At 40.3% G+C, this 23,564-nt stretch overlaps 1 protein-coding gene across 4 annotated transcripts in view; it reads left to right on the top strand.

Moving 5' to 3' along the window:
- Positions 1-23,564, top strand: part of galt (galactose-1-phosphate uridylyltransferase) — a 110,827-nt gene that overhangs the window by 10,624 nt on the left and 76,639 nt on the right. For all 4 annotated transcript variants that reach the window (XM_017489848.2, XM_053686716.1, XM_017489847.3 and 1 more), the window contains exons 5-6: positions 1,052-1,181; positions 3,845-3,901. In XM_017489848.2, coding sequence (XP_017345337.1) covers positions 1,052-1,181; positions 3,845-3,901 — 187 coding nt within the window. The remainder of the gene's footprint in view (positions 1-1,051; positions 1,182-3,844; positions 3,902-23,564) is intronic.

The following is a 23,564-nucleotide window of genomic DNA, read 5'->3' as shown; positions in this document are numbered from 1 at the left end:
TAAGAATCAAGGACAGACTTTAGGTAAACAAATTTAAGTCAATTTAATAAACTTGTAATGTAACAGTAGAACAGTGGCATGACAAATAGCCTTACCTTTGGGATAACTGAGACCAATTGAACGTCCGTTATTTGTATACTGTCCTACATACCAATCTGAAATCTAAGCTGTCGCTTTGTATTGCCACTAGGTGGTGCTGTGAGTCTGTTAAAGCTCCCCTGTCCACTCTTTTTACTTGTAAACGAACATCTCTTTTGCTAACTCAAAACCAAAGTAAAACTTTACCAGCGTTTGGTTTGAATAATATCGTCAGCTAAAATTACACGCTGTGTGTTTCCCTACATCGGTTTGAACCGTTCAGTCTCCAGAGGCTCCTCCGAATCAAAGACGTGTGTGTTGGAAGCCAATTAGTGCACCAGCCGAAGTGCGCTAGTGCAGCAAAGCCTCCTCTGACCTGACCTGCCTGAATCTTCCACACAAAGCTCATGTTCTTTTGCCAATTTTCACTTCTGATTACAGTTTTGGATGCAGTAAAATCATGTACAATTTGTGCATTTCAAGGCAGTCAGTATCTATATATGAACGCCATGCAAAATAGTGAGAATGGTGCTATAGTGGGCCTCATTTATCAGTCATCTTGAATAAAATAACTCCTGCCAGATTTACAAATGTTTTCTGAATAAATGCCAATCAGCAGTAAAGATTTGTGTTTAAGGCAGCCACAAAATGTAAGGCGAAGCTCTCAGAGCTGTCAAAATGACGACTAAATACTGAAAGCATGTCTCCTAAATTTGGAATGCAGTAATGCAGCTCAGCCACTGCAGCGTGCGAGCTCTCACAGACACACACTAACTCATCCTCCTTTTATAGGGTGCCATTTCTTTTCATTCTAATTGAAGAATTGTCTCAGTGTATGGACTTGCTTTGTTTTGCTTTAATATTTTGAATATTAATATGAAATGACACAATAAAAACGATAAAAGATAAAAATGAGCTTAAGTTTTAAGATATATTATTTATATGCTTTCTTTTTTTTTTTTTGCACTCTCAGTAAGGTCATGTGCTTCCATCCGTGGTCGGACATCACTCTCCCCTTGATGCAGTCTGGAGAGATCCGCAAGGTGATTGACAAGTGGGCGGAGCTGATTCAGGAGCTAGGCCCCACCTATCCATGGGTGCAGGTAAGAAGCTAGTCTGAAACTGAAGGTTAACGTTAGGGTTAGTTCTAGGGGTTAGAATTTTATGTAAGGAACAAAACAAGCTGGAGTGTGCAGTTATAGGAAAATAATCAACTGGAGGATGGCGTGATGCTGTACAACATGAAGTGGAGTTACCGTTACTACCTTTAAGTTGATTACTTTCCAATAACAGCACATCCCGAAGTGGTTTATTTCTTTTATAGTGCAACAATTTAGAGTCACTGTGAGTGAATTTTTATTTAAAAAATATTCAAAAAACATAGCCTACCTTGTGTCCCATGGTCCCTGGGATAGGCTCCAGACTCCCCGCGACCCTGTAGGATAAGCGGTATAGAAAATGTATGGAAAATTTATCTCCTTTTTTTTTAACTATAGTTTTTCATTAATTAATTACAGTTTTCATTCATTAATTCCTGCCACAGTTGAGGTCATAAGTTTACATACACCTTGCAGAATCTGCAAAATGTTAATAATTTAAAAAAAAAAGAGAGAGAGAGATCATAAAAATTGCATTTTGTTCTTTCACAAACATTTTTCCAAAGCAGTTTTACAAACATCAAACATTCATTGATTCTCAAGATGGCAACATGATACATTAAGAAATTTTGAACAGGAGGATTGGTGTATATTGTTATTATTTTGTCTTCTGGGAACCTTCTATCAATATCTTATGTCGCTTCTGAACGGCAGTACTAAATGGCTCTTAAAACAAAATAAGTTTACACCGCTCATCTTGTTCAAAAGTTTACACCCCCCTGGATGTCAATATAGTGTATTGCCTTCTTGAATATCAGTGAATGTTTGCACCTTTTTTAATCATTCTGTATGGGTCCATCAAGTGTGAAAAGATGGATCTCAACATCATATAGCCATTGTTGGAAATGGGTCAATTATGCGGAAGATTCTGGGAAAAACAGAATGTCCAGGCAGCTCAGGAAAAACAAGGGACTCATGAACAACTATCACAAAACATAAAAACAGTCGCTGATCATCCAGGTAACAACACACAGTATTAATATCAAGCGTATGTAAACTTTCGAACTGATTAATTTGTGTAAATTCAGTCATTATTGTGTCTTGTGGACTATATGGAAACATCTGTTATGTGAAGTAGCTTATTCAGGGCAGCAATTTTTATGATCCTTCTTCTTATTTTTTATTTTTTTTTTTTTTAAATGATGAATATTTTGCAGATTCTACAAGGTGTATGTCAACTTATGACCTCAACTGTATTTAGACAGCATCATCCTAAAAGCCAGGCTACTTTATGATTAAAGGCTTTGGGAGTCTCATAAACTCCACCATAACAAACAAAAATAATTCAAACACTATAAAGCTTTAACTAGTGTTGCTGGAGCATTCACTTTCCTTGTTATTAAACACACTGGGAGTTTTAGCATTACCCTGCAAACCCTGTTAACATTTGTACTAAAAGTCAGTTGCCCTCCAGGGTGCATCTTTGTCATTTCTGCAGCTTTTCTTCTCCTGTAACGATCTGTGTTTAAAACAGCCAGGCTGAGCGGGGGACGCCATTAGCCCCAGCTCCCTCCCGCAGCCTTCCTCATCTTTACTAATTGGATCAATTGGGAGCTGGCTTCTCAGCGAGGACTTTTCAGGCCTGATCGACGTTCAGCAGTGTGGCGTGTTCCTCCAGGCTCCCTGAGCATATTACAGCCTCTAAGGCAGAACGGCCACGCACTTTGAAGCTTGCCAAAGCTCGTAAAATTGCCAGGGTTAAGCTGATTTAGTGTGCGAGGATAAACTAGGAACTAAACATATAGTCACAGACTGGATGAGGTAGAACTGTGACTGAAATTAGTGTTGCTTGATACCAGCTTGTTTGGTTATTTATCTGTTTTTAGAGGTATAAAGTGAATTAAAAGTGTAGAACCTTGTAAAAGTGGTACAGAGATCACAAAAGCATCAGTCTCTGCTCTGGGTGTGGATTTTGTGCCCTAAAGGCAAAAAATCCAGCACAGCACCAAAGGCATGTATTCAGATTCAGCTCACCATTAAAGCCTTCACGAGCACGAGTTGTTAAAGGGCAACCTGTTTATACGTCAGACCAGTCACAAAGGCGTACTTGGAAAGCTTGCGAACAGTCCATGTGAGGTCTAGGACCACCGAAACCCTTCTTTCTCTTTCTCGAGAGCACCCCTGTTGTTGTTTGTGCTCTGCTCCTGCGTCCCGTCAGATAAGCCCGCCGGTTATCTCCTCTCTGCTAAAGGCATCAGAGCATGTGTTCCCTCTTGCGGCCTAGATTTACAGACTCGAGACAAGTCAATATTTATTAAGCCTGGGGAAGTTTTAAAATTCTCTATGACAGGAGAGATATGATTATATATATATATATATATATATATATATATACACACACACACATTATTTATATATATATACAAATATATATAAATATATATATATATATATATATATATATATGCATATATATACATATATACATTATTTATATATATATATAATGTATATAATGTATATGTTTGTGTGTAAATGTGCAAACACCATGATTCAGAGCGTCAGTGTTCTTTTCACACACACACACACACACATGCAGCTCTACTCTTTAATTAAATGTCAACTTCTTTTTACTTCCTCTCTTTCTTTCTCTCTGTCTTTCCTTTTAGATCTTCGAGAATAAAGGAGCCATGATGGGCTGCTCCAACCCTCATCCTCACTGTCAGGTATGATGCTACTTTTCAGTTCCGTACCAATTAGTCCTAACGCTCGCCGCGTCTCAGATGGAAAGATATGCAACGTTTATTTTATTCATGGATTAAAACGTGTCCAGTGCAGTCGCTGGGCTCCTTTTTAATAGGTTTTTACTGTCACTTCAGTGCAGTGTACCGAGTAAATGGGACTGAAGCAGCTTAACAACTGTGTGAGCGCCAATTAAAAAGCGACAATCATATTATACCTCTTCATTTCCCCTCTCCCTGTTTAAGCGTAAAACCACCACTTGTAAGTAGTATCTCTTCCCTCTTCTACCTTTCTGGTCTTTGCAAACCATGCATATGTCCTCTCCTCTCTAATATAACATGCTAAAGTGGTGAGGAGCAAAAATCCAAGCCCACTAGGGGGCACTAGAGGATCCTGTTTGTCATGATTTACCAGCTAAATCGTCCTCAGCAGCCACCTGTTCTTTTTTTTGTGTTTTTTTTTTGTTTTTTGTTCTTTCCATGGGAAAGCATGCCAAAGTAACATGTACGTTAATGGTCTCATGGCATTCCGTTGAGTCTCAGAGACTTATGTCCATTCAGCCCGAGAAATGGGCCTTTTCTTGACCCCAATTATCCTGCTTATTGAGATTCTCTGTGTAAAATGGCTTTCATGTTTATATAAGCCTTAAATGTGTCTAGACCATATAATACTACACACGTGCCTATACAGGATAGTACTGTGCATTACAGAAATAACCACTCCAGTGGCACTCTCCAGTAAGTGTCTCCCATAGACATCTATTGATTTTTGGAAGGTCTTTTTCTTTGCACATGTGAGCGAAGTAATAGCAGTGAACAACGTCTGATTTATTGTAGTATGAAGCTGGTTTTAGACTGTATGATTTCAGTGGCCTTTTAAGTTTATTACTCATTACACTATACAAGATGAACCCAATAAAGTCTTGGCTGAAATCTATAAAAGACAGTATGGTAATGTGTTCTCCATGTCAGATTATATGATGAATACTACGTCGTGCTATCGTCATCAAACATTCTCAAATGAGCTTGATGTAATACTGGTATTTTTTTCTGTCCGTTATCTTGTTTCATTTAAATTGTAATTGATGCAGTATTACAGTATTGCTACAATGGCTTAAGATTACAATTGCTATGATAGCATTAGGACTTCATGTGAAAACTATAACGAATTTCCTGTTTAAACAATGGCACTTTTTGACCATGTAGTACATATATAGGTTATAGAAGAGGAAATTGATTATAATTGCACTATTCTTTGTCACCAGATGAGGATGGGTTCCCTTTTGAGTCGGGTTCCTCTCAAGGTTTCTTCCTCATGGCTTGCTCATTAAGGATATAAATCTATAATCATATATTTCTGTAAAGCTGCTTTGGGACCATGTCCATTGTTAAAAGCGCTATACAAATAAAACTGAATTGAATTGAATTTCAGCGTCATCTCTATCATATTTGTAGCTGTCCCGTGAGTTTGGCATCATCCTATACCGTCCTCCTGTTGGTGGCTTTTGTAGCAGCGGGCACACTCTGAGATTTTAGTAAAATATTTATGATTGTGTCAGAATGTCCTCGTGAACAGTCTTTGTTCATAATGGCACAAATCAGCTGTTGGTGAACGTCACATTACCGGTGCAAAAAAAAAAAGAGAATATTGGGGAAAGTTCATTTTGTTTCTGTAATTTGATTCAAAAAGTAGAACTTTCATTACACATGAAGTGAAATATTTCAAACCTTTTTTTGTTTTAATCTGGATGATTACGGCTTACAGCTCATGGAAATCAAAAACCGCATATCTCAAAATATTAGAATAAAGAATTTGTAATACAGAAAAGTCGACCTGAGAGAGGTCTGATCAGCGAATTAACTCCAAACACTTGCAAAGGTTTCCTGAGCCTCTAATCTCTCAATCTGGTTCAGTACACACAAGCACAATCATGGGGAAGGTGAAGGTAAATGTTACATTTCATTTGGAAATCAAGGTCCCAGAGTTTGCAGGAAGAGTGGAGAGGAACAGAATCCAAATTGATTATAGTCCTGTGTGAAGTTTCCAGTCAGTGATTATTTGGGGGGCCAGGTCATCTGCTGGTGTTGGTCCACTGTGTTTCCTCAAGTCGAGAGTCAATGCAGCGTCTACCAGGAGATTTTAGAGAACTTCCTGCTTCCATTCGCTGACGAGCTTTATGGAGATGCTGATTTCCTTTTCCAGCAGGACTCGGCACCTGCCCACAGTGCCAAAACTAATAGTAACTGGTTTGCTGGCCGTGGTATTACTGTGCTTGATTGGCCAGACAACTCGCCTGACTTGAACCCCATAGAGAATATATGAGAGACACCAGACCCGACAATACAGACGAGCGGAAGGCCGCTATCAAAGCAACCTGGGCTTCCAGAACACCTCAGCAGTGCCTCAGGCTGATTGCCTCCATGCCACACCGCATTCATACAGTAATTCATACAGAAGGATCAAAGCCCAGACCGAGTATTGATTGCATGAATTAACATACTTTTCAGAAGGTCGACATCTCTGTATTATAAATTGTTTATTCGAATATTTTGAGATACTAGAGTCTTGATTTCCATGAGCTGTAAGCTGTAATCATCAAGTTTAAATAAAAAAAGGCCTGAAATATTTCACTTATGTGTAATGAATCTAGATTATATGAAAGTTCCACTTTTTGAATTAAATTACAGGGATTAAAAAGAGAGAACTTTTCCACGATATTCACATTTTCTGAGATGCACCTGTATGTGTTCTAAGACTGCTGATCTCGACTCACAACCCGCAACACAAAGTAACTCTTCGATCAGGATGAAAATCCTACCATGTAAACCAGGTTTAGGATTACAAAAAAAAAAAAGACTGAAAACATGCATCCTACTCTAGACTCTGATTCACTTTCCTTTCCTTTTATTTGATATATACATGAAAACCTTGAGAGCTTGTTACTTTATATCAAGCCAGTAGAGAAGGTATGTACCAGATACCTGTTCAGTAGATGGGTTTGTTTACAATAACCCTTTCTCGCAGTGCTCTGGCATACCAATTATCAGACATTTTCAATCGGTATAAACAAATGGATTATATATTAATGAGTCTTTATCACATATACATTACAGCACAGTGAAATTCTTTTCTTCGCTTACCACAGTATGTTTGGAGGTTGGGGTCAGCGCGCAGGGTCAGCCATGATACAGCCCCCTGGAGCAGAGAGGGGGTAAGGGCCTTGCTCAAGGGCCAACAGTGGCAGCTTGGCAGTGCTGGGGCTTGAACCCCCGACCTTCCGATCAGTAACCTGGAGCCTGGCAGTGCTGGGACTTGAACCCCTGACCTTCTGATCAGTAACCCAGAGCCTGGCAGTGCTGGGGCTTGAACCCCCCGACCTTCTGATCAGTAACCCAGAGCCTGGCAGTGCTGGGGCTTGAACTCATGGCCTGCTGATCAGTAACCCAGAACCTGGCAGTGCTGGGGCTTGAAATCCTGGCCTTCTGATCAGTAACCCAGAGCCTGGCAGTGCTGGGGCTTGAACCCCCCGACCTTCTGATCAGTAACCCAGAGCCTGGCAGTGCTGGGGCTTGAACCCCCCGACCTTCTGATCAGTAACCCAGAGCCTGGCAGTGCTGGGGCTTGAACTCATGGCCTGCTGATCAGTAACCCAGAACCTGGCAGTGCTGGGGCTTGAGCTTGACCTTCTGATCAGTAACACAGAACCTGGCAGTGCTGGGGCTTGAACCCCGGACCTATCGAGCCTTAACCGTGTGTAGAGTAGCATGACTCTGCGTTTATCTGTTTGTGAGCAGGGCGATGGGAAATGAGAGGGGTGTGATCCCCCTGCTAATCAAACAATTCACACCTCTCCACAATAACGTTGGTACGGTGATAAAACAACGCAGCACAACTACTAAAGCTTTTTTTGATGGTAAAACTCTTGTATACAACTGCCACAATACAATTATAACAATTAAACCAAGTAGGCTAGTTAAATAAAAGAATGAAAAACTGCGAATTCTTAAAGCGAATTCTTAAAACTGAGTTTCATATGAGCCATTAACCACTACTGTGGAGTGTGACATCAGCAGTAAATTCATTGCTGAACACAGGAACCCCCAAAACAGGCACAAATTCCATTTTTTGACCTCAAGGATAGCAGAAATGGATATGTGGCTGGATATTTTATGGCCACTGTTTACTTCATCCAACACTCCTTCCTCCTGAATCCCAATAGTCTTCTCACCGTATCGTATTTTGTGATGCAGTTTCCCTGGCAACAGCTTATCTATACATCATGATCACTCGATGACTCGACCCAGCCATCCTACACATAGCTGCCTCCCAGACTGCCTGGCATCGAGTCTAGGCAACAGAGTCGAAGATTGCATCGAACTCAACCTAAGCCTGACAGCCTTCTACTGCTGGCTCCTGCAACTCTTATCGTCGACCTGAGCTAAATATAGTTGACAAATCTTCTGGTGTGCGTGTGTGTGTGTGTGTGCTCCCTGGATGCAGGGATAGAAGATCTGTGTTTGTGCTGTAGACTTTCTGAGCATCAGTGGAGGTTGCTGACTTTGCTGCTGTGTGCCCTGCCAGGGCTTCAGTGACAGCGACTTCATTTCGGCAAGGCAACTGTGATGGCTTTTAGAAGGAGAAAGAGAGTCTGACAGAAAGAGAGTGTGAAGAAGAGACAGAGGCTGTGGAGGCAAGTGAGAAACAAAGCAAGAAGGAACCAGACAGGTGGGAAAAGCCAGAGGAATGGATGGAACAGGCTTACATCAGGATGTCTGTGCTGATACAGTGCCTACCTGCATTTCTACATTCCCCTTATCTTTTATAAGCATACCTTCACCTGTATGTGTGTGTGTGTGTGTGTGTGTGTGTGTGTGTGTGTGTGTGTGTGTGTTTGTGTGTGTGTGTGTAGTCACAAACTTCAATCACAGAAGTCACCCGGAGGCACATGAGTCTTCTCATAGGATTGTAATGGATGTATTAGGATGCACGGTGCACAACTTTTAAGCTGCTTTACAGGACTAACTGTGTGACTTTAGCTTTTCCCTGCTCTCATTTTGCCTTTTGCTGCATTCGTGCCGTGCGGACAGAATCGTTAATACACTAGCACCTTATGAAGTTCACATCAACCTCTGAGCTGTAATACTCGATCAGAATCTTGGGAGCTTTCTTTCTTTCCCTTTACCCCCTCCCTCTCTCCTTGTCATTTCTTTCATTCTTTCTTTCTTTCTTTGTTTCCTTTTATCCCCTCCCTCTCTCCCTATCATTTCTTTCCTTTTCCTTTTTCTTTCTTTCTTTCTTTCTTTCTTTCTTTCATCCCCTCCCTCTCTCCTTGTCATTTCTTTCTTTTTCTTTCTTTCCCTTTACCCCCTCCCTCTCTCCCAGTCATTTCTTTCTTTCTTTCTTTCTTTCTTTCTTTCTTTCTTTCTTTCTTTCTTTCTTTCTTTCCCTTTACCCCCTCCCTCTCTCCCTGTCATTTCTTTCTTTCTTTCTTTCTTTCTTTCCCTTTACCCCCTCCCTCTCTCCCTGTCATTTCTTTCATTCTTTCTTTCTTTCTTTGTTACCCTTAATCCCCTCCCTCTCTCCCTGTCATTTCTTTCCTTTTTCTTTCTTTCTTTTTCTTTTTTCCATCCCTCCCTACCTTTCTTTTTTCTTTATTTCTTTCTTTTTTTCTTTCCCTTTACCTCCTCCCTCTCTCATCATTTCTTTCTTTCTTTCTTTCTTTCTTTCTTTCTTTCTTTCATCCATCCCTACCTTTCTTTTTCTTTCTTTCTTTCTTTCTTTCTTTCTTTCTTTCTTTCATCCCTCCCTACATTTCTTTTTCTTTCTTTCTTTCTTTCTTTCTTTCTTTCTTTCTTTCTTTCTTTCTTTTATCCCTACCTACCTTTCTTTTTCTTTCATCCATCCCTACCTTTCTTTCTTTCCCTTTACCCCCTCCCTTTCTCCCTGCCATTTCTTTCCTCTTTCTTTCTTTCTTTCTTTCTTTCTTTCTTTCTTTCTTTCAGTAAATGCAGATCTGTCCAGAGTGAACCTTGTTCAGTGTTTTGTTTGTTAGTGATGTTTGTTAGTTATATATATTGTATTCATGATTGTCACAATATTGAAAACAAAAACATCTTCCATACTTCAATACTGACTATGTCTTTTGTTACTCATAGTAACATAGATCTAATTGTGTTCCTTGATTTTTTTTTTTATTTGTTTCTAACTCTCATTTCTTTTCACACAGATTGTTTACGGATTTATTTATTTTTTATTGTCCCAACTTGTGCATATAAATATCGTTATGCAAACCTTTGTGGAAACATCATTTTGTGGTATTTTTCTCAATACCTCTATCATCATCCACCTTTGCTTGGATTCTTGTGTTGGATTTGTGCACGGTACTTTTCTCCTTTGCTGGTTTATGGCACTCAATCTAGCAGCATCAAGCGAAGTCTGTTTATTAGAATTGTTGTCAGACGCGTGGTATAAAACTGTCTCTCAAGGCTGAGGTAATAAATAGAACCAACTAAGTGACTTCGTTCTCTATAAAAATGAGCAGGAAGGAGAAAGATGATGCTGCTCCTCTACTTTGCATTGGTAAATTATTTTAATCTGATGTACACAGTTTTCAGTGCTTTATCTGGATTTGATCTTTGTCCTCCAAGGCTGCAGTTTGACTGTAGATACATTAATATGCAATGTATGAGTCTATGCCAGGAACCATACCATTTATACATTTAAAAAATGTGGTAGGTCAGCGCTGTGTTGATTCCACACCCTCTTCTTCAAACACTTTTTAAAGATGAATTAATTCAGCGTGAGTGTACAGATTCTATTCAAACTGTGTGTTTACATCTTTTCAGCAGTAATTAAGAATATATATTATATAATATAGTTTGACCATAACATTAAAACCACCTGCCTAATAAGGTCCCCCATGTACAGTACCATCACACCAGCTCTGACCTGTCGAGGCATGGACTCCACAAGACCTCTGAAGATGTGCTGTGGTATCTAACACCAAGACGTTAGCAGCAGATCCTTTAAGTCCTGTAAGTTGTGAGGTGAGGCCTCCATGGACCGGACTTGTTTGTCCAGCACATCCTACAGACGCTCGATCAGATCTGGGGAATTTGGAGGCCAAGTCAACACCGTGAACTCTTTTTCATGTTCCTCAAACCATTCCTGAACAATTATCGCAGTGTAAAAGAATCCATTGCTGTTTGGAATTCCGTTGCCTTGGAGGGGTGTACACGGTCTGCAAAAATGTTTAGGTTGGTGGTACGTGTCAAAGTAACATCCACATATATGCCAGGACCCAAGCTTTCCCAGCAAAATATTACCCAGAGTATCACACTGTCTCCACTGGCTTGCCTTCTTCCCATAGTGCATCCTGGTGCCATCTCTTCCCCAGGTTCCTGAAGCGATGCACACACACGGCCGTCCACATGATGTTAAAGAAAACGTAATTCATCAAACCAGGCCACCTTCTTCCATTGCTCCATGGTCCAGTTCTGATGCTCACGTGCCTGTTGTAGGAGCTTTCAGTGGTGGACAGGGGTCAGCATGGGCATTCTGACCAGTCTGCAGCTAGACAGTCCCGTATGCAGCAATCTGTGATGCACTGTGTTTTCTGACACCTTTCTATCATAGCCAGCATGACCATTTTCAGCAATTTCTGCTACAGAAGCTTTTCTGTGGGATCGGACCAGATGGTCTAGCCTTTGTTCCCGACTCACATCAGTGATCCTTTGGCATCCATGACCCGGTCACGGGTTTAGCGGTTGTCCTTCCTTGGACCACTTTTGTTAAGTACTTACCACTGCATAGTGCAAACACCCCACAAGACCTGCTGTTTTGGAGGAGCTAGCCATTAAAATTTGGTCCTTGTCAAAGTCATTCTGATCCGTAACACTTGCCCATTTTTCAAGTTTGAGATTTTATCATTGAAATACATTCATAGAACATCTGTCAATTGGACATAATTCCCTTCTTTCTTTCTTTGTTTCTTTCTTTCTGTAAATGCAAATCTACTTTCATAAGTGAAAAGCAGAGCAGGAACAGAATGTTGGAGGTGACTGTCTCTAAAGGATCCAGATGTGAATGAGAAAGACAGGATTGTTTAAGAGAATAAATGAATGAAGTGGTCTATTCTGTATGCTAGTTTCCACATATTTTGTCTCTTCATTCATACATAATGTCAGTGTTTTATTGTTACAAAACTATGGGCTGGAAATGTTGTTTTGCTCATTATGAAATGAACTCTGTGGATAGATAAAAGAAAACTTGTGGGGGGGGGACCTCTGCTGAAATCACTTAAAAATGCATTAGGCCTAACTCCAAAATGTCCATGTGCAGATATTTTCTGTGAAGAAGCATTATGCTTTTGAAGTAATATCCAGACAACATAGACTCCATGGAGGGCTGAGAGAAGAGCCTCATTTCCTCTGAGTTCAGAGAGCAAGAGAGGGCTTACACACCGAGTCCCGAGTCAGAACTCTAGTGAAAAACTGTTGAAACATGGATATCTTCTGCTTTCACACCAAGTAGAAAATACATAACCATCCTGTCGCACCCAATTTCACTTTCAGGCTTTTTGCTTGGAAGTGTGAAGGCAGCGGATGTCTGTTTTAATGTGAACTTCCTGAAAATAACATTGTGTAGTAATTACACAGTCGTTATTCTGATAGTAGTATCATAGCAACCTCATACGATCTGCAAAGTAAAGACACGATTGATCTCACATCCGAAGCTCACGGTCTTGCCATTTGCATTTTGTCTTCGTTATGGTACCGTTTACAGTATTGGATGTTTTTATTTTTAATTTTTTTACAAAAGCTTCAAGTGCGGTTAATTATTTGTCATGCTGTACGTGCAAATAGACGACTGCGGCTTATAGCCATGGGCTGCGTCCCAAACCGCATACTTACCTACTATATAGTAGCTGAGATACATGTATTTCGCCTACTATGTAGCAGGTAAGTACGTGGTTTGGGACGCAGACGTACTCTCTTGTTTGCTGTAACACGGTTGAGCACTGCCGTGTGTGTACGAGTCCTGTCGCAAAATGCGCTGAAAACTCTCACACGACGTTAAGAGTGTGATTAAGGTGTGTACGTGTCTGTAATATGCGTCGATAATGCGATTAAAACAGGAATACTCCACACGTCTTAATTCGTTTTGTGTTTACTTCGAGTACGACTTTAATCGGATTAAGGTAATAAAAAATTGCTGTTTACATGGTAGTTTCTTAATCAGAGTATTGTCTTAATCACGTTAATATTGGATTATTGTTGTCCATGTAAACGTACTGTCTGTCTCAAAGCGGCTTTCCAGAAATCCGAATGCGGAAGCAGAGCATCATGATGAATCGCGCAGTTCAGTGTAATTCTATTTTGTGACTCGGCAGTGTTTTGACAGTGTGAATTACAACTGGATTTTTAGATTGCTTCTTATTTAACGCAATTAATCTCACTTTTTGAACATAATCACCACTGCTTCTTATTCTTCTTTCCAATATGCGAGTCTCTTCGAGTAACGTTTGTGTTAATAGTTTGATTTTTAATACTTTTAAACGTGCAGCCTGTAACTCGGCCAGGGACACAGGAAGGTGTGGTACGTTGGGGTGCGTTGAAATTTTAAGCAGCATACACGTGACTTTAAGTGCTATGTCTTCAGTCATTTTGGTTGAAGAACTCTGATATCGTCTTTAGCAACACTGTGGTTGTAATTCGCTTAAGCGGTTAGTTGGTACTGTACCTAGTCAATCCGTACAGGACTTTGCAGATTTTTATGTGATTGTTGCGGTCAAAAATGCTTGATTTTGCTGCGTTTTTTTTTTTTTTTTTTTAAATGTATATAAGTTTTTTTGTGTGTGTTTTGTGGAAAACTACTTGAATTGGCGAGATTACAATCGCATGAATTAGATTTTCGTGGTCTTTCGTAATGAAACCTTTCAGCTGTACTCGTGTTCGATGCACGTGAATCGAAGACGGCTTCGGAAGAATGCGCGTCGCGATGACGTCACGGGACGCGTCACGGCCCAGATCTGCGGAAAATCTGCATTAATCTTACTTGATTTTGAGGTAATTTCTACGATTGCAAAATCGTGAAAACTGAAGGGACCGCTTAGTTATTTGAATATCACATGGATTGGCATATCCATGGATTGGCACCTTGTCCAGGGTGTACCCCGCCTTGTGCCCGATGCTCCCTGTAATAGGCTCCTGGTTTCCCCGTGACCTGAAAAGGATAAGCGGTAGAAGATGGATGGAATACTGGTTCGACAAAAATATAAATAAACTGTTTAAAAAAAAAAAATCAACCTATCGACGACACGATTCAACTGAATCCAATTCAAACCCTCAGCGCCCGCACTTTCTGCGTCCTTTTTGTTTCCAAGGTAATAAATCTCGGCAGGAAAATCGCATTAATTCGCATGAGTCAGCTTGTTTAGTCTAATGCTGTCAGATCTATATCCTATGAGAATTTGATTTCATTCAGTACCACATATGAAAGTCTTGCTTTTCAAAGTCATGAAAGAGACCGATCTGTATCACATATGAAGATAAAAGATTTAATAAAAAGATTGGACTTGAGCATTTTTCTTCTATCAAAGTGTTCGAATATATACACTGCCTCCTACTCTCAGACTGTCTGTGTATTCTGAAAGGTTGCTGTCTCTTCCTGTCTGACGTAACACCCAATTTATCACAGGTAGTGAAGATATTTTTTGTCTTGCATCACCATTTCGGCGGTGTACAAATGTATGAGCCTGTGTATCAACATGTAATTTTGTGTGTCCACTTAGAAGGAAGGAGAGCGCTCGAAAGCAGCAACGTGTGTGATTGACATTCACCCGGCAAAACTTCAGTTGATAGCTTTCTAGATGGAAAGTCAATCTGCAGTACATAGCGAGCTCTGAAGCGGGCAGGAGGTAAATAGAACGGCACGAGCGGCAAAGAAAAATGTCAGTCATCCGAGCTCTCTGTCAGCAGAAAAAAAAACAAAAAAAAAACCAACAAAAAAAAGATATTCATACTTGAACCAGGCAGTATTCCAAACTTTGCCTGAGGGCAAAAAGAAGAAATAAATATGACTAAGAATAAAATAAATAAATAAATAAATAAAACCGCCACGGTTAGCCCATCTCTTTTGACGTTAATGTTAGGTTCTTTTTAAACAGCTGGTGAGATGGAGTCCCTTTCATTCGTTTTCCTGTACTTTTTTATTCCCATAAAAAAAGATGGAGAGAGTATGATGGACTGATGTCTGGCAGGGCCACAATGCAGGTTTAAAATCTGACATGGTCTCCAGGGCTTTGAGGCGAGTGGAGGAAGAGTCTGCGATTAGTTCCCCCTCCTTTTTTTCCCCTCATCCTCAGCCCAGAAGCCTCCTTTATCACTGCTGACATTCAAATCAGTGGCTGGAATACTGAGAAGCCGGCCATGGCACCAGTGCGTCGTCCTACCTCTCAATCTCATGCAGCCAGCCTTCCTCTGTGAGGCCGAGATTAGCTTAAAAAAAAAATAGACCCAGATAGCAGAGATTGTAGCTGCAAAGTTGTTGTCACAAAAGGACTGTCTTTTAATTCATTTTCACATTCATTGAATCCTCAGGCAAATAGAGAGGGCATTGCTATTTTATTATTATCCCCCCCTTTATTTCTTTTTGTACAGACACATAATGTTTAATGCATTAACATGTGACACTTCCCTTTTTAAGCGCTTACCTCTGTGCACTTTGCTCACCTCACAGGAAGTCGCGCATCGACAGCTGCGTATAATTAAACCACTTCACGTGTGCGATTTTGAAAGACAGCAACAGGATCGTGGCGCCTCTTTTTAACATGCAGTCACCTCATACAAATCCAGGATGACCCCTTCACCTCCTCTCATCTCAGACACACTCCTATACATAACGCCAGCGTTTCAGTTCCAGGGTTGGCTCGCTATAGGTGCTCTTCCAAAAACTCTCAAAGCAATAGGTCTAAAAATATACATATACATATTTTTCAATCTGTCCAACCGTGAATCATGTTCTGGAACAGCTCGGTCTCCAACTGGGGTTATCCGTCTGAAGTTCATCTGCTTTTAATGTATTCATTGGCCGCTGCTGAGCCAGCCTGTAAAAATCAAGCACAGAGAAATAAAAGAACAACAACAAAAAAAAATAAAAACGAGGCGATTTGAGACGTGACCTACTCGTAATGAGTCGTTTTCTTTCTTCATAATCCGTCATTTTAAGGAATCCTTGAGAGCTCAGACGTTTTGGCGGACAGCCTCAAACAGCAGAACAAACACGGACAAACAAAGACCTGCGCAATTCCAGATGTTTTTTTTTTGTTGTTGTTTTTTTTTTAAAGCGAACAAGACTCTTTGCTCAGGGAAAGGAGAAGATGATTTTGCGTGAGTGTTATTTAATTATTATTGGTGCATATGAATGTTTGAAGTGGAAATTAATCACACTAAATTAATCAACACTGCTTGATGTTTTTCTAAAAAAAATAAAAAAAAATAATAAAAAGTGTGTTTTCACCACTGCTGGCCCTTTTTCATCATTCTGTCGCTGATGACAGGATTTCCGGCTCTTTTGCTGCTGCTGTTTTGACGGGTGACCTAGCATGAATAACAGCAGCCTGAAAATTGCCTCTTCTTTTCCGTTTGTTTGTACTCTGTGGCTTGGCCATGCAATACTTGATCTGAGAAAGTAGTTGATGAAACGTTAAGGGGATTTTCGTCCACTTTGGTCTCGACTATCGTTTGTAATTTTGATGTCATTCTGATGTCTTGTGCTATCAAAGAGAACGTTCCACATGGACATGTCAGAATCAGGCAACATGCATGGCTTTGTCGTGACGTCGAGGCGGCCGGCGCAGTCAAACACAATTTGACATGGAGGCTTCGACATCGTGTATGTATAGAAGCTCAGACATGAGTGGTTTTCACTGTAATTGGAACCTACAAATCTCTCAGGCATGGTGATTAGAGTCTACAGAATTTGAGAAAGAGAGAGAGAGAGAGAGAGGGGAAAAAAAACTACAGAAAGGCTGTTGCTCTGAATTAGAAGCTTTAGAGAAGTGACCTGCCTGTTCTCATTAAAAGTTCAGTCAGTAGTTAGGATTGTTTTTCACTTGCATCAGTTCATTTTGTTTTAAAGCAGCTCATTACATTGGATTGGGCAATGGTCTTGTAATGAGTGCAACTATTTTTATCCACTTCCTGGTATGGTGCTCATGCAGTACCAAATGAAAAAATAAGATCTTTAAATAAAATAATAATATACACGACCATCCTGTTCAAAAGTTTACATTTACACCATTTGGTGGACGGCCTTATCCAGAGCGACTTCCATTTATCTCATCTATACAACTGAGCACTTGAGGGTTAACCCTCTTACCCCATATGGCCGAAAAACCGGCTTGCCTGTCTTTGATCTATTCCCGTAAGGACGAAATACCGGCTTGGTCGTCTATGCCAAATACCCGTAAGGCCGATATAGCGGCTTTACAGTGTAAACGTTATTCCCGTAAGGCCGGTGTACCGGCATTACTCTGCTATGATTCCTTATTATTTAATTATTATTTTTTAACCCGGAAGGTTGATGATGTCACGACGTGATTATGACATTACGCCGTCATTACGATGAAGATCCAAGCGTGAATATTGGTGTAATAGTAGAAGTGAACTAAAAATGCCAAAGCGAAAAGCTAATCGTGTTCCAGCTAAAGTTACACCTACAGTGAACTCAGGTACATCTAAAACAGTGGAAAAAAAAAAAATACACAGTTACACAGGCGAGAGCGAGGATTCTAGATAGTGACCGCACTGAAAGTTCAGGCGACGTTGAGACTGAAACTGATAGAGATGCAAACTCTCCTGATTCAGACCCTGATCCATCTTCATCTTCAGCATCAACCAGTGTGACTGACACTGCAGGGGTCTGGAGTCATAACGGGACCATTTCTTTGCATTCGTGAAAACACTACCTGCTGGTCTGATTATCACCAGAAACTTGACTTTTGGCACTAAAATGCATTTATTTATTTATTTATTTATTTATTTATTTATTTATTTATTATTTACTTGAATTTATTCAAAGGCATTGACCATGCTGATGCTCGTATGGTACTTCTAAATGAGTATAAGGATTTTAGCGAGCATTTCTCTAGTTAAGAATTGTGCTCTAAGTGGAGTGAAAACACTGAACTGCTTCATTTTCAAAGTAATATTACACAAATACATTATTATAAGTTGTTTCAATGCCTAAAAATGTTTAAATTAAAATGTTGATTTTGGCCTGGGAACTCAGGGTTGGCGTGCTGTTCCTATGGGGAATGTAGGGTTGTGGGACATAATACTGTGGGAACTAAGGGGTAAGAGGGTTAAGGGCCTTGCTCAAGGGCCCAACAGTGACAGTTTGGAAGTACTGGGATTTGAGCTCATGACCTTCTGATCAGTAGTCCAACAGCTTAACCACTGAGCTACAACAGCCCTCTTTCTGGCTCTTAATGTATGGTGTTGCCTTCTTGAGCATCAGTGAATGTTTGCATCTTTTGGAATATTCATGTACGAGTCCCTCAGCTGTCCTCAGTGTGAAAAGATGGATCTCAAATCATAGTCACTGTTGGAAAGGGGTCAAATATGCAGAAGATACTGGAAAAGCAAAGAATGTGCAGGACCTGGAGGATTTCTCTGAAGAACAGTGGGCAGTTAAACTGCTCAGGACAAACATGGGACTCATGAACAACTCTCACAAAACATAAAAACAGTCACTGATCACGCAGGATTAAGAATCAAGCATATGTAAACTTTTGAACTAGTTAATTTGTGTAAATTCAGCTATCATTGTGCCTTGTGGGCTATATGTAAACATCAGTTATGTCAAATAGTGTATTCAGGGCAGTACACAATATAAAACAAAATGCAGTTCTATTGATCCGTCTTATTTTCTTTTAATTATTAACATTTTGCAGATTCTAAAAAGGTGTATGTCGACTTATGACCTCAGCTGTAAAGCCTCATGTTTATTATGAAGGCGTTCATAGTTTTATAATTATAGCTATAGCCTTTATAGAAAGTGTCACCAGCACTGTGGTCTATAAACCAATATAATTCGTAAAGCATGATCATCATTGTAAAAAGTGACATTCTTTCCTAAATAGCAGTTGTTGTTTTTTTCTCTGTTTTTATTTGTCCTTTATATGTTGTAATCATTTGGATGTTCTGGAAAACAGATGGCGAGTTTATTGTGGTGCTTAAATTCTAATGAATAAATCCCCACAGCAGACAGCCTTATTTTAGCTGTAATGGACAGCTTGGAAGTGTTGCCTCGTTTTAGCTGGGGAAAAAAAAAGAGTGAGAGAGAGATTAAACAGCAATGTTTGCAAGCATTCTCCACACCAAATGTAGTGGTTACGTAAACTGGGCAGCCTTTCTGAAAGTCTGTAAAGTTAGTCCAATACAATCAAGTGCAATTACATTTTTATTAGGATTCAAACTTAATATCCTGTGAGAGTCCCAAATGGCAGAACATGGCAGGTGCATTGGAAACAGCTTTGGAAAAGATGTCAGAGTGTTACATATTAGTCTTATAGCACACTGTGGCCCATTTCTGCCACTTCATCTTGGAAAAATATGCCCATTTTCTCTCTAATTGATATCCACTAGCTAGTTCTTGATCACACAGCCAGTGTGGGATGTGCCTGATGTCCTTCTTTTGAGTCCTGTGAAGGCAAACAGCAGCTCATACGATACGTGGCGAACAAACAGGCTTATAGGAGACCTTACCTGCCTACTAACAGATGTAACACGGCTTGTGGATGTGACGCAACACTGCTGTGATCTGCGCTGATACTGTGCGTAAGAGGCATTAAGTAAGAAAACATCATAGAATGTTATAAGGAATTAATCATATTTCGAAAGGGGATTTATTCCTCTCATATCACAACAATTTGCCAATGATTACATCCATCCATCCATTTTCCATACTGCTTATCCTACACAGGGCCATGGTGAGCTTGGAGCCTATCCCAGGGCACTAGGCAGGGGACACCCTGGACAGGGTACCAACCCGTTGCAGGGCACAAACACACTACAGAAAATTTAGAAATGCTAATCAGCCTACCATGCACGTCTTTGGACTGGAGGAGGAGGAGGAGGAAACCCCCGAAGCAGGTGATCTTTGCACACACAGGGCGGAGGTGGGATTTGAACCCCCAACCCCGGAGGTGCAAGGCAAACATGCTAACCACTAATCCACCACGTCCCCCAACGTGTACATATTCTATTAATTAAAGAACCCATCATACGTTTTTGGACCGTCCACAAAACAAGCTCTTTCTTGTTCTTGCTTATGTTGTAATGACTATAAACAGTCGTTCCCCTCACCAGCGTGTCTTTTTACAAGTAAGACAGAAAACACAGCTAGTCATTTTACTGAGAAACCATAAAATTGCAGAATTCTCTGTCCTGAAGAGTTAGAATCGTGAAAGGAACAGCTTCACCACTGACTGTTCTAATGCACTGAGCCTGGAGACTCCTTCCGAAAATGCTACGTGCACCTTTTCTTACAGAAAACTTCACCATAGCAACAATTAGACCAGTTAGATTAGTGCATCCAATAGTGCTGTCTCAGAAAGCAAAATAAATATTTTGTGAACATGTAAATGTGTTGTGCGAGGGCAGTCATATACAGTACGTTTCTGTCCTTCCTAATTACTTGGAAAAATACCAAAAATAAATAATTAAAAACTCGCCAATTGTTACACAGTTTGTGTACGGGCTCCACGTTTTAACAACAGAAAGCAAAAATACACCAAAAGAGCCGTCTTCTTTTTCTCCTCATACACACAGGACATGAGACGATTGACCAATGAATGTAAAAACGAATGACCGTTGCGCAGGTGTTTTGAGCTCTAAATTTCAAAAGACGTGCTGGTGAAGCGCACTCACTTTCTGTCACAGAAAATAGTTCGTTACTGTGATAGTTTTTTATTTACATTAATGAACAAAACAAAACAAACCAAAAGAATAAACCGATGCGTGTCCAAAAAGTTTGGGCTGAAAATTTTGACTGGGAAAAAAAAAGTTGGACATGGATCTCCTTTGGTTAAATGTTTGAAGAAGTCTGCATTAGAGGGCAGAAAAAAAATGAATGGAGAAGAAGAAGCAGATACACCGATCAGCCATAACATTAAAATCACCGGCCTAATATTGTGTAGGTCCGACATGTGCCACCAAAACAGCTCTGACCCGCCGAGGCATGGACTCCTCAAGACCTCTGAAGGTGTGCTGTGGTATCTAACACCAAGACGTTAGCAGCAGATCCTTTAAGTCCGGTAAGCTGCGATGTGCGGTCTTCACGGATCGGACTTGTTTGTCCAGCACACCCCACAGACGCGCGATCAGATTGAGATCTGTGGAATTTGGAGGTCAAGTCAACACCTTTATCATGTTCCTCAAACCATTCCTGAACAATTAGGGACTAACTGCCGTTTGGGAATACCGTTGCCATGAAAGGGTGCAACAGTGTTTAGATGGTTGGTAGACGTCAAAGTAATTTTTGCTACTGTATCTCTTCCTCTTCTGTGGGATCAGAGCAGATGTTCTGGATGATCGATGTATGAGGTATTAAAGCTGACCAGTTCACATCCAACAATCCCCGACCAATCAGTGTTTACCTGAAAACAGTTTGATGAACAGCGTTGTAGACACACTGTTCAAATTTTGTCCCACTTACCCATAAACCCCTCTGCATCTCAGCTTAAACACTTCTAGTTTGAAGTATAAACCAGTCCATTTGCTACAAACACTCTTGAGCTAGGTAATCATATTAAAAGATGGACAGTATTTTTTTAAGTAAAGTTTGCCTGCATAGATAAATACAAGAGGGAAGCAATAAGGTATTTGAAGTGACTCAGAGTCACTGAAAGGCTTCGGTTTCAGCAATTAAGACACCAAAAATATTACTTCCTGCCGCATATTTGAAAACATCTGAGTAGCTCCCGGTTTTCATTCCTGTGATGTGTGTTACTTAACGAGCCGCCGTTATTTATTTTTAAATGAGTGAAATACGCTTGAAAGCATGCTTCTCTCTCACTCTCTGTAGCTCTTTGTGCATGTCTCTCTCTTTTTGGGCACTCGCTCGTTCTTTTTTTTTTTTCCGTCTCGTGTTAACATAATTATACAGTTATTTATATGTCCACATCCTATGAACGTATTGCAAGCTCTAGCAGATAAGCTAAGATCACATTCTGTGTTCTTTAGGTGTTACTGTGTTAATTGTGTTCCAGGCCGGAGAGAGTGCAGGTCCGAATGAGTGCACATGCAGCTCCAGAGCTTTCTTACTTATTTACTGAGGTTAATATTCATCCTCCTGTTAGTTTTGTGATTATGGATTGAATAAAAGGTTTGAGGAAACTATAACATATAATAAATATACCTTACACAGATCACTTACCTTTTTTTCTGTCACCTCGAGTTCATCTCTAGTTGTTTAATTGTCTATTTGTGAATTACACATGAGCTTCTGCTGACAAGGTGGACAAATCAGTAGCTTAGGTGTTTAAGACAAGGACATTTTGTGCCTGAGCAAGTAGGTTTAACAACCATCCATCCATTTTCTGTACCGCATATCCTGCACGGGGTTGCGGGCAGCCTAGAGCCTATCCTAGGGGACTCAGGGGACAAGGCGGGGTGCCAACCAATCACAGGGCACAGTTGATTACTATGGATAATTTAGAGATGCCAGTATGAGTACGAAGCATGTCTATGGACTCGGGGAGGAAATCCGTTAAGCGCAGGAAGAGCATGCAAACTCAATACACATAGGGCAGAGGCGGGAAATAAATCCCCAAACATGTTAACCAGTAAGTCACCGTGCCCTCTGGTTTAACAACCGGAGAAGGAAAACAAACTACTCCTTATTGTCTTTAGCAAAGTGAAGGATTTTTCACTTGGTAACTATAGGACAAATTACACGCTCCAAATCCCACCACTATTCAGATTTTTTTTTTTTAAACAACTATCCCATGAAACATCTTTGCTTGTAGCTCTCTCTCAGCAAAAAGTAATGCCAAGTTGTACTTTTTACATCCAAATTTTAAACGTAATAAAACAAGTTTTGTGCACACAATCTGACCGATCAGTCCCACAATCCAACCCTTCATGACATTGATTCTCAAGCACTAAATGCTTTGGTAGCTCTGATTGACAGCTTAGAAATGGAAGCCATCCTTCCCACCCTGTGAGGATCAATGATCGTGCCGTAAAGTCCTCCTGGGAAGTTCGTATTTACGAGTTGGGAAGTCAGGTGGGAATTACGACATCGGGTGTATTCAGGTCACATTGGTTGCAGCAAGATGGTGGTGTACCTTCGCTTAATTAACTACCAAAAAATACAGCAAGGTTTCTAACTATACTTCTAGAAATTGAAGAACAAAGAATGCACGTCAGGTGTGTTTTTTTTTTTTTTTTTTTTTTAATGTTTTAAATCCATTTATGAAGCCAATGTAAACTTTATCGTTACATATTATATCGAATTGTACGGTGCTGTCGTATTTTGTGTAGCTTTCAACAAATTTACCATCAACTACAGATGTCGCATCCACTGATTCCACCGTGTTTTCTTACTGACACGCCCACAACTCAGAATCTCTGGGCTTAA

The sequence above is a fragment of the Ictalurus punctatus genome, chromosome 16 (genome assembly GCF_001660625.3).
Source record: "Ictalurus punctatus breed USDA103 chromosome 16, Coco_2.0, whole genome shotgun sequence".
Taxonomy (NCBI): Eukaryota; Metazoa; Chordata; class Actinopteri; order Siluriformes; family Ictaluridae; genus Ictalurus; species Ictalurus punctatus.
Note: the sequence above shows the minus strand (reverse complement) of the source record. Positions and strands in the feature narration are given on the sequence as shown.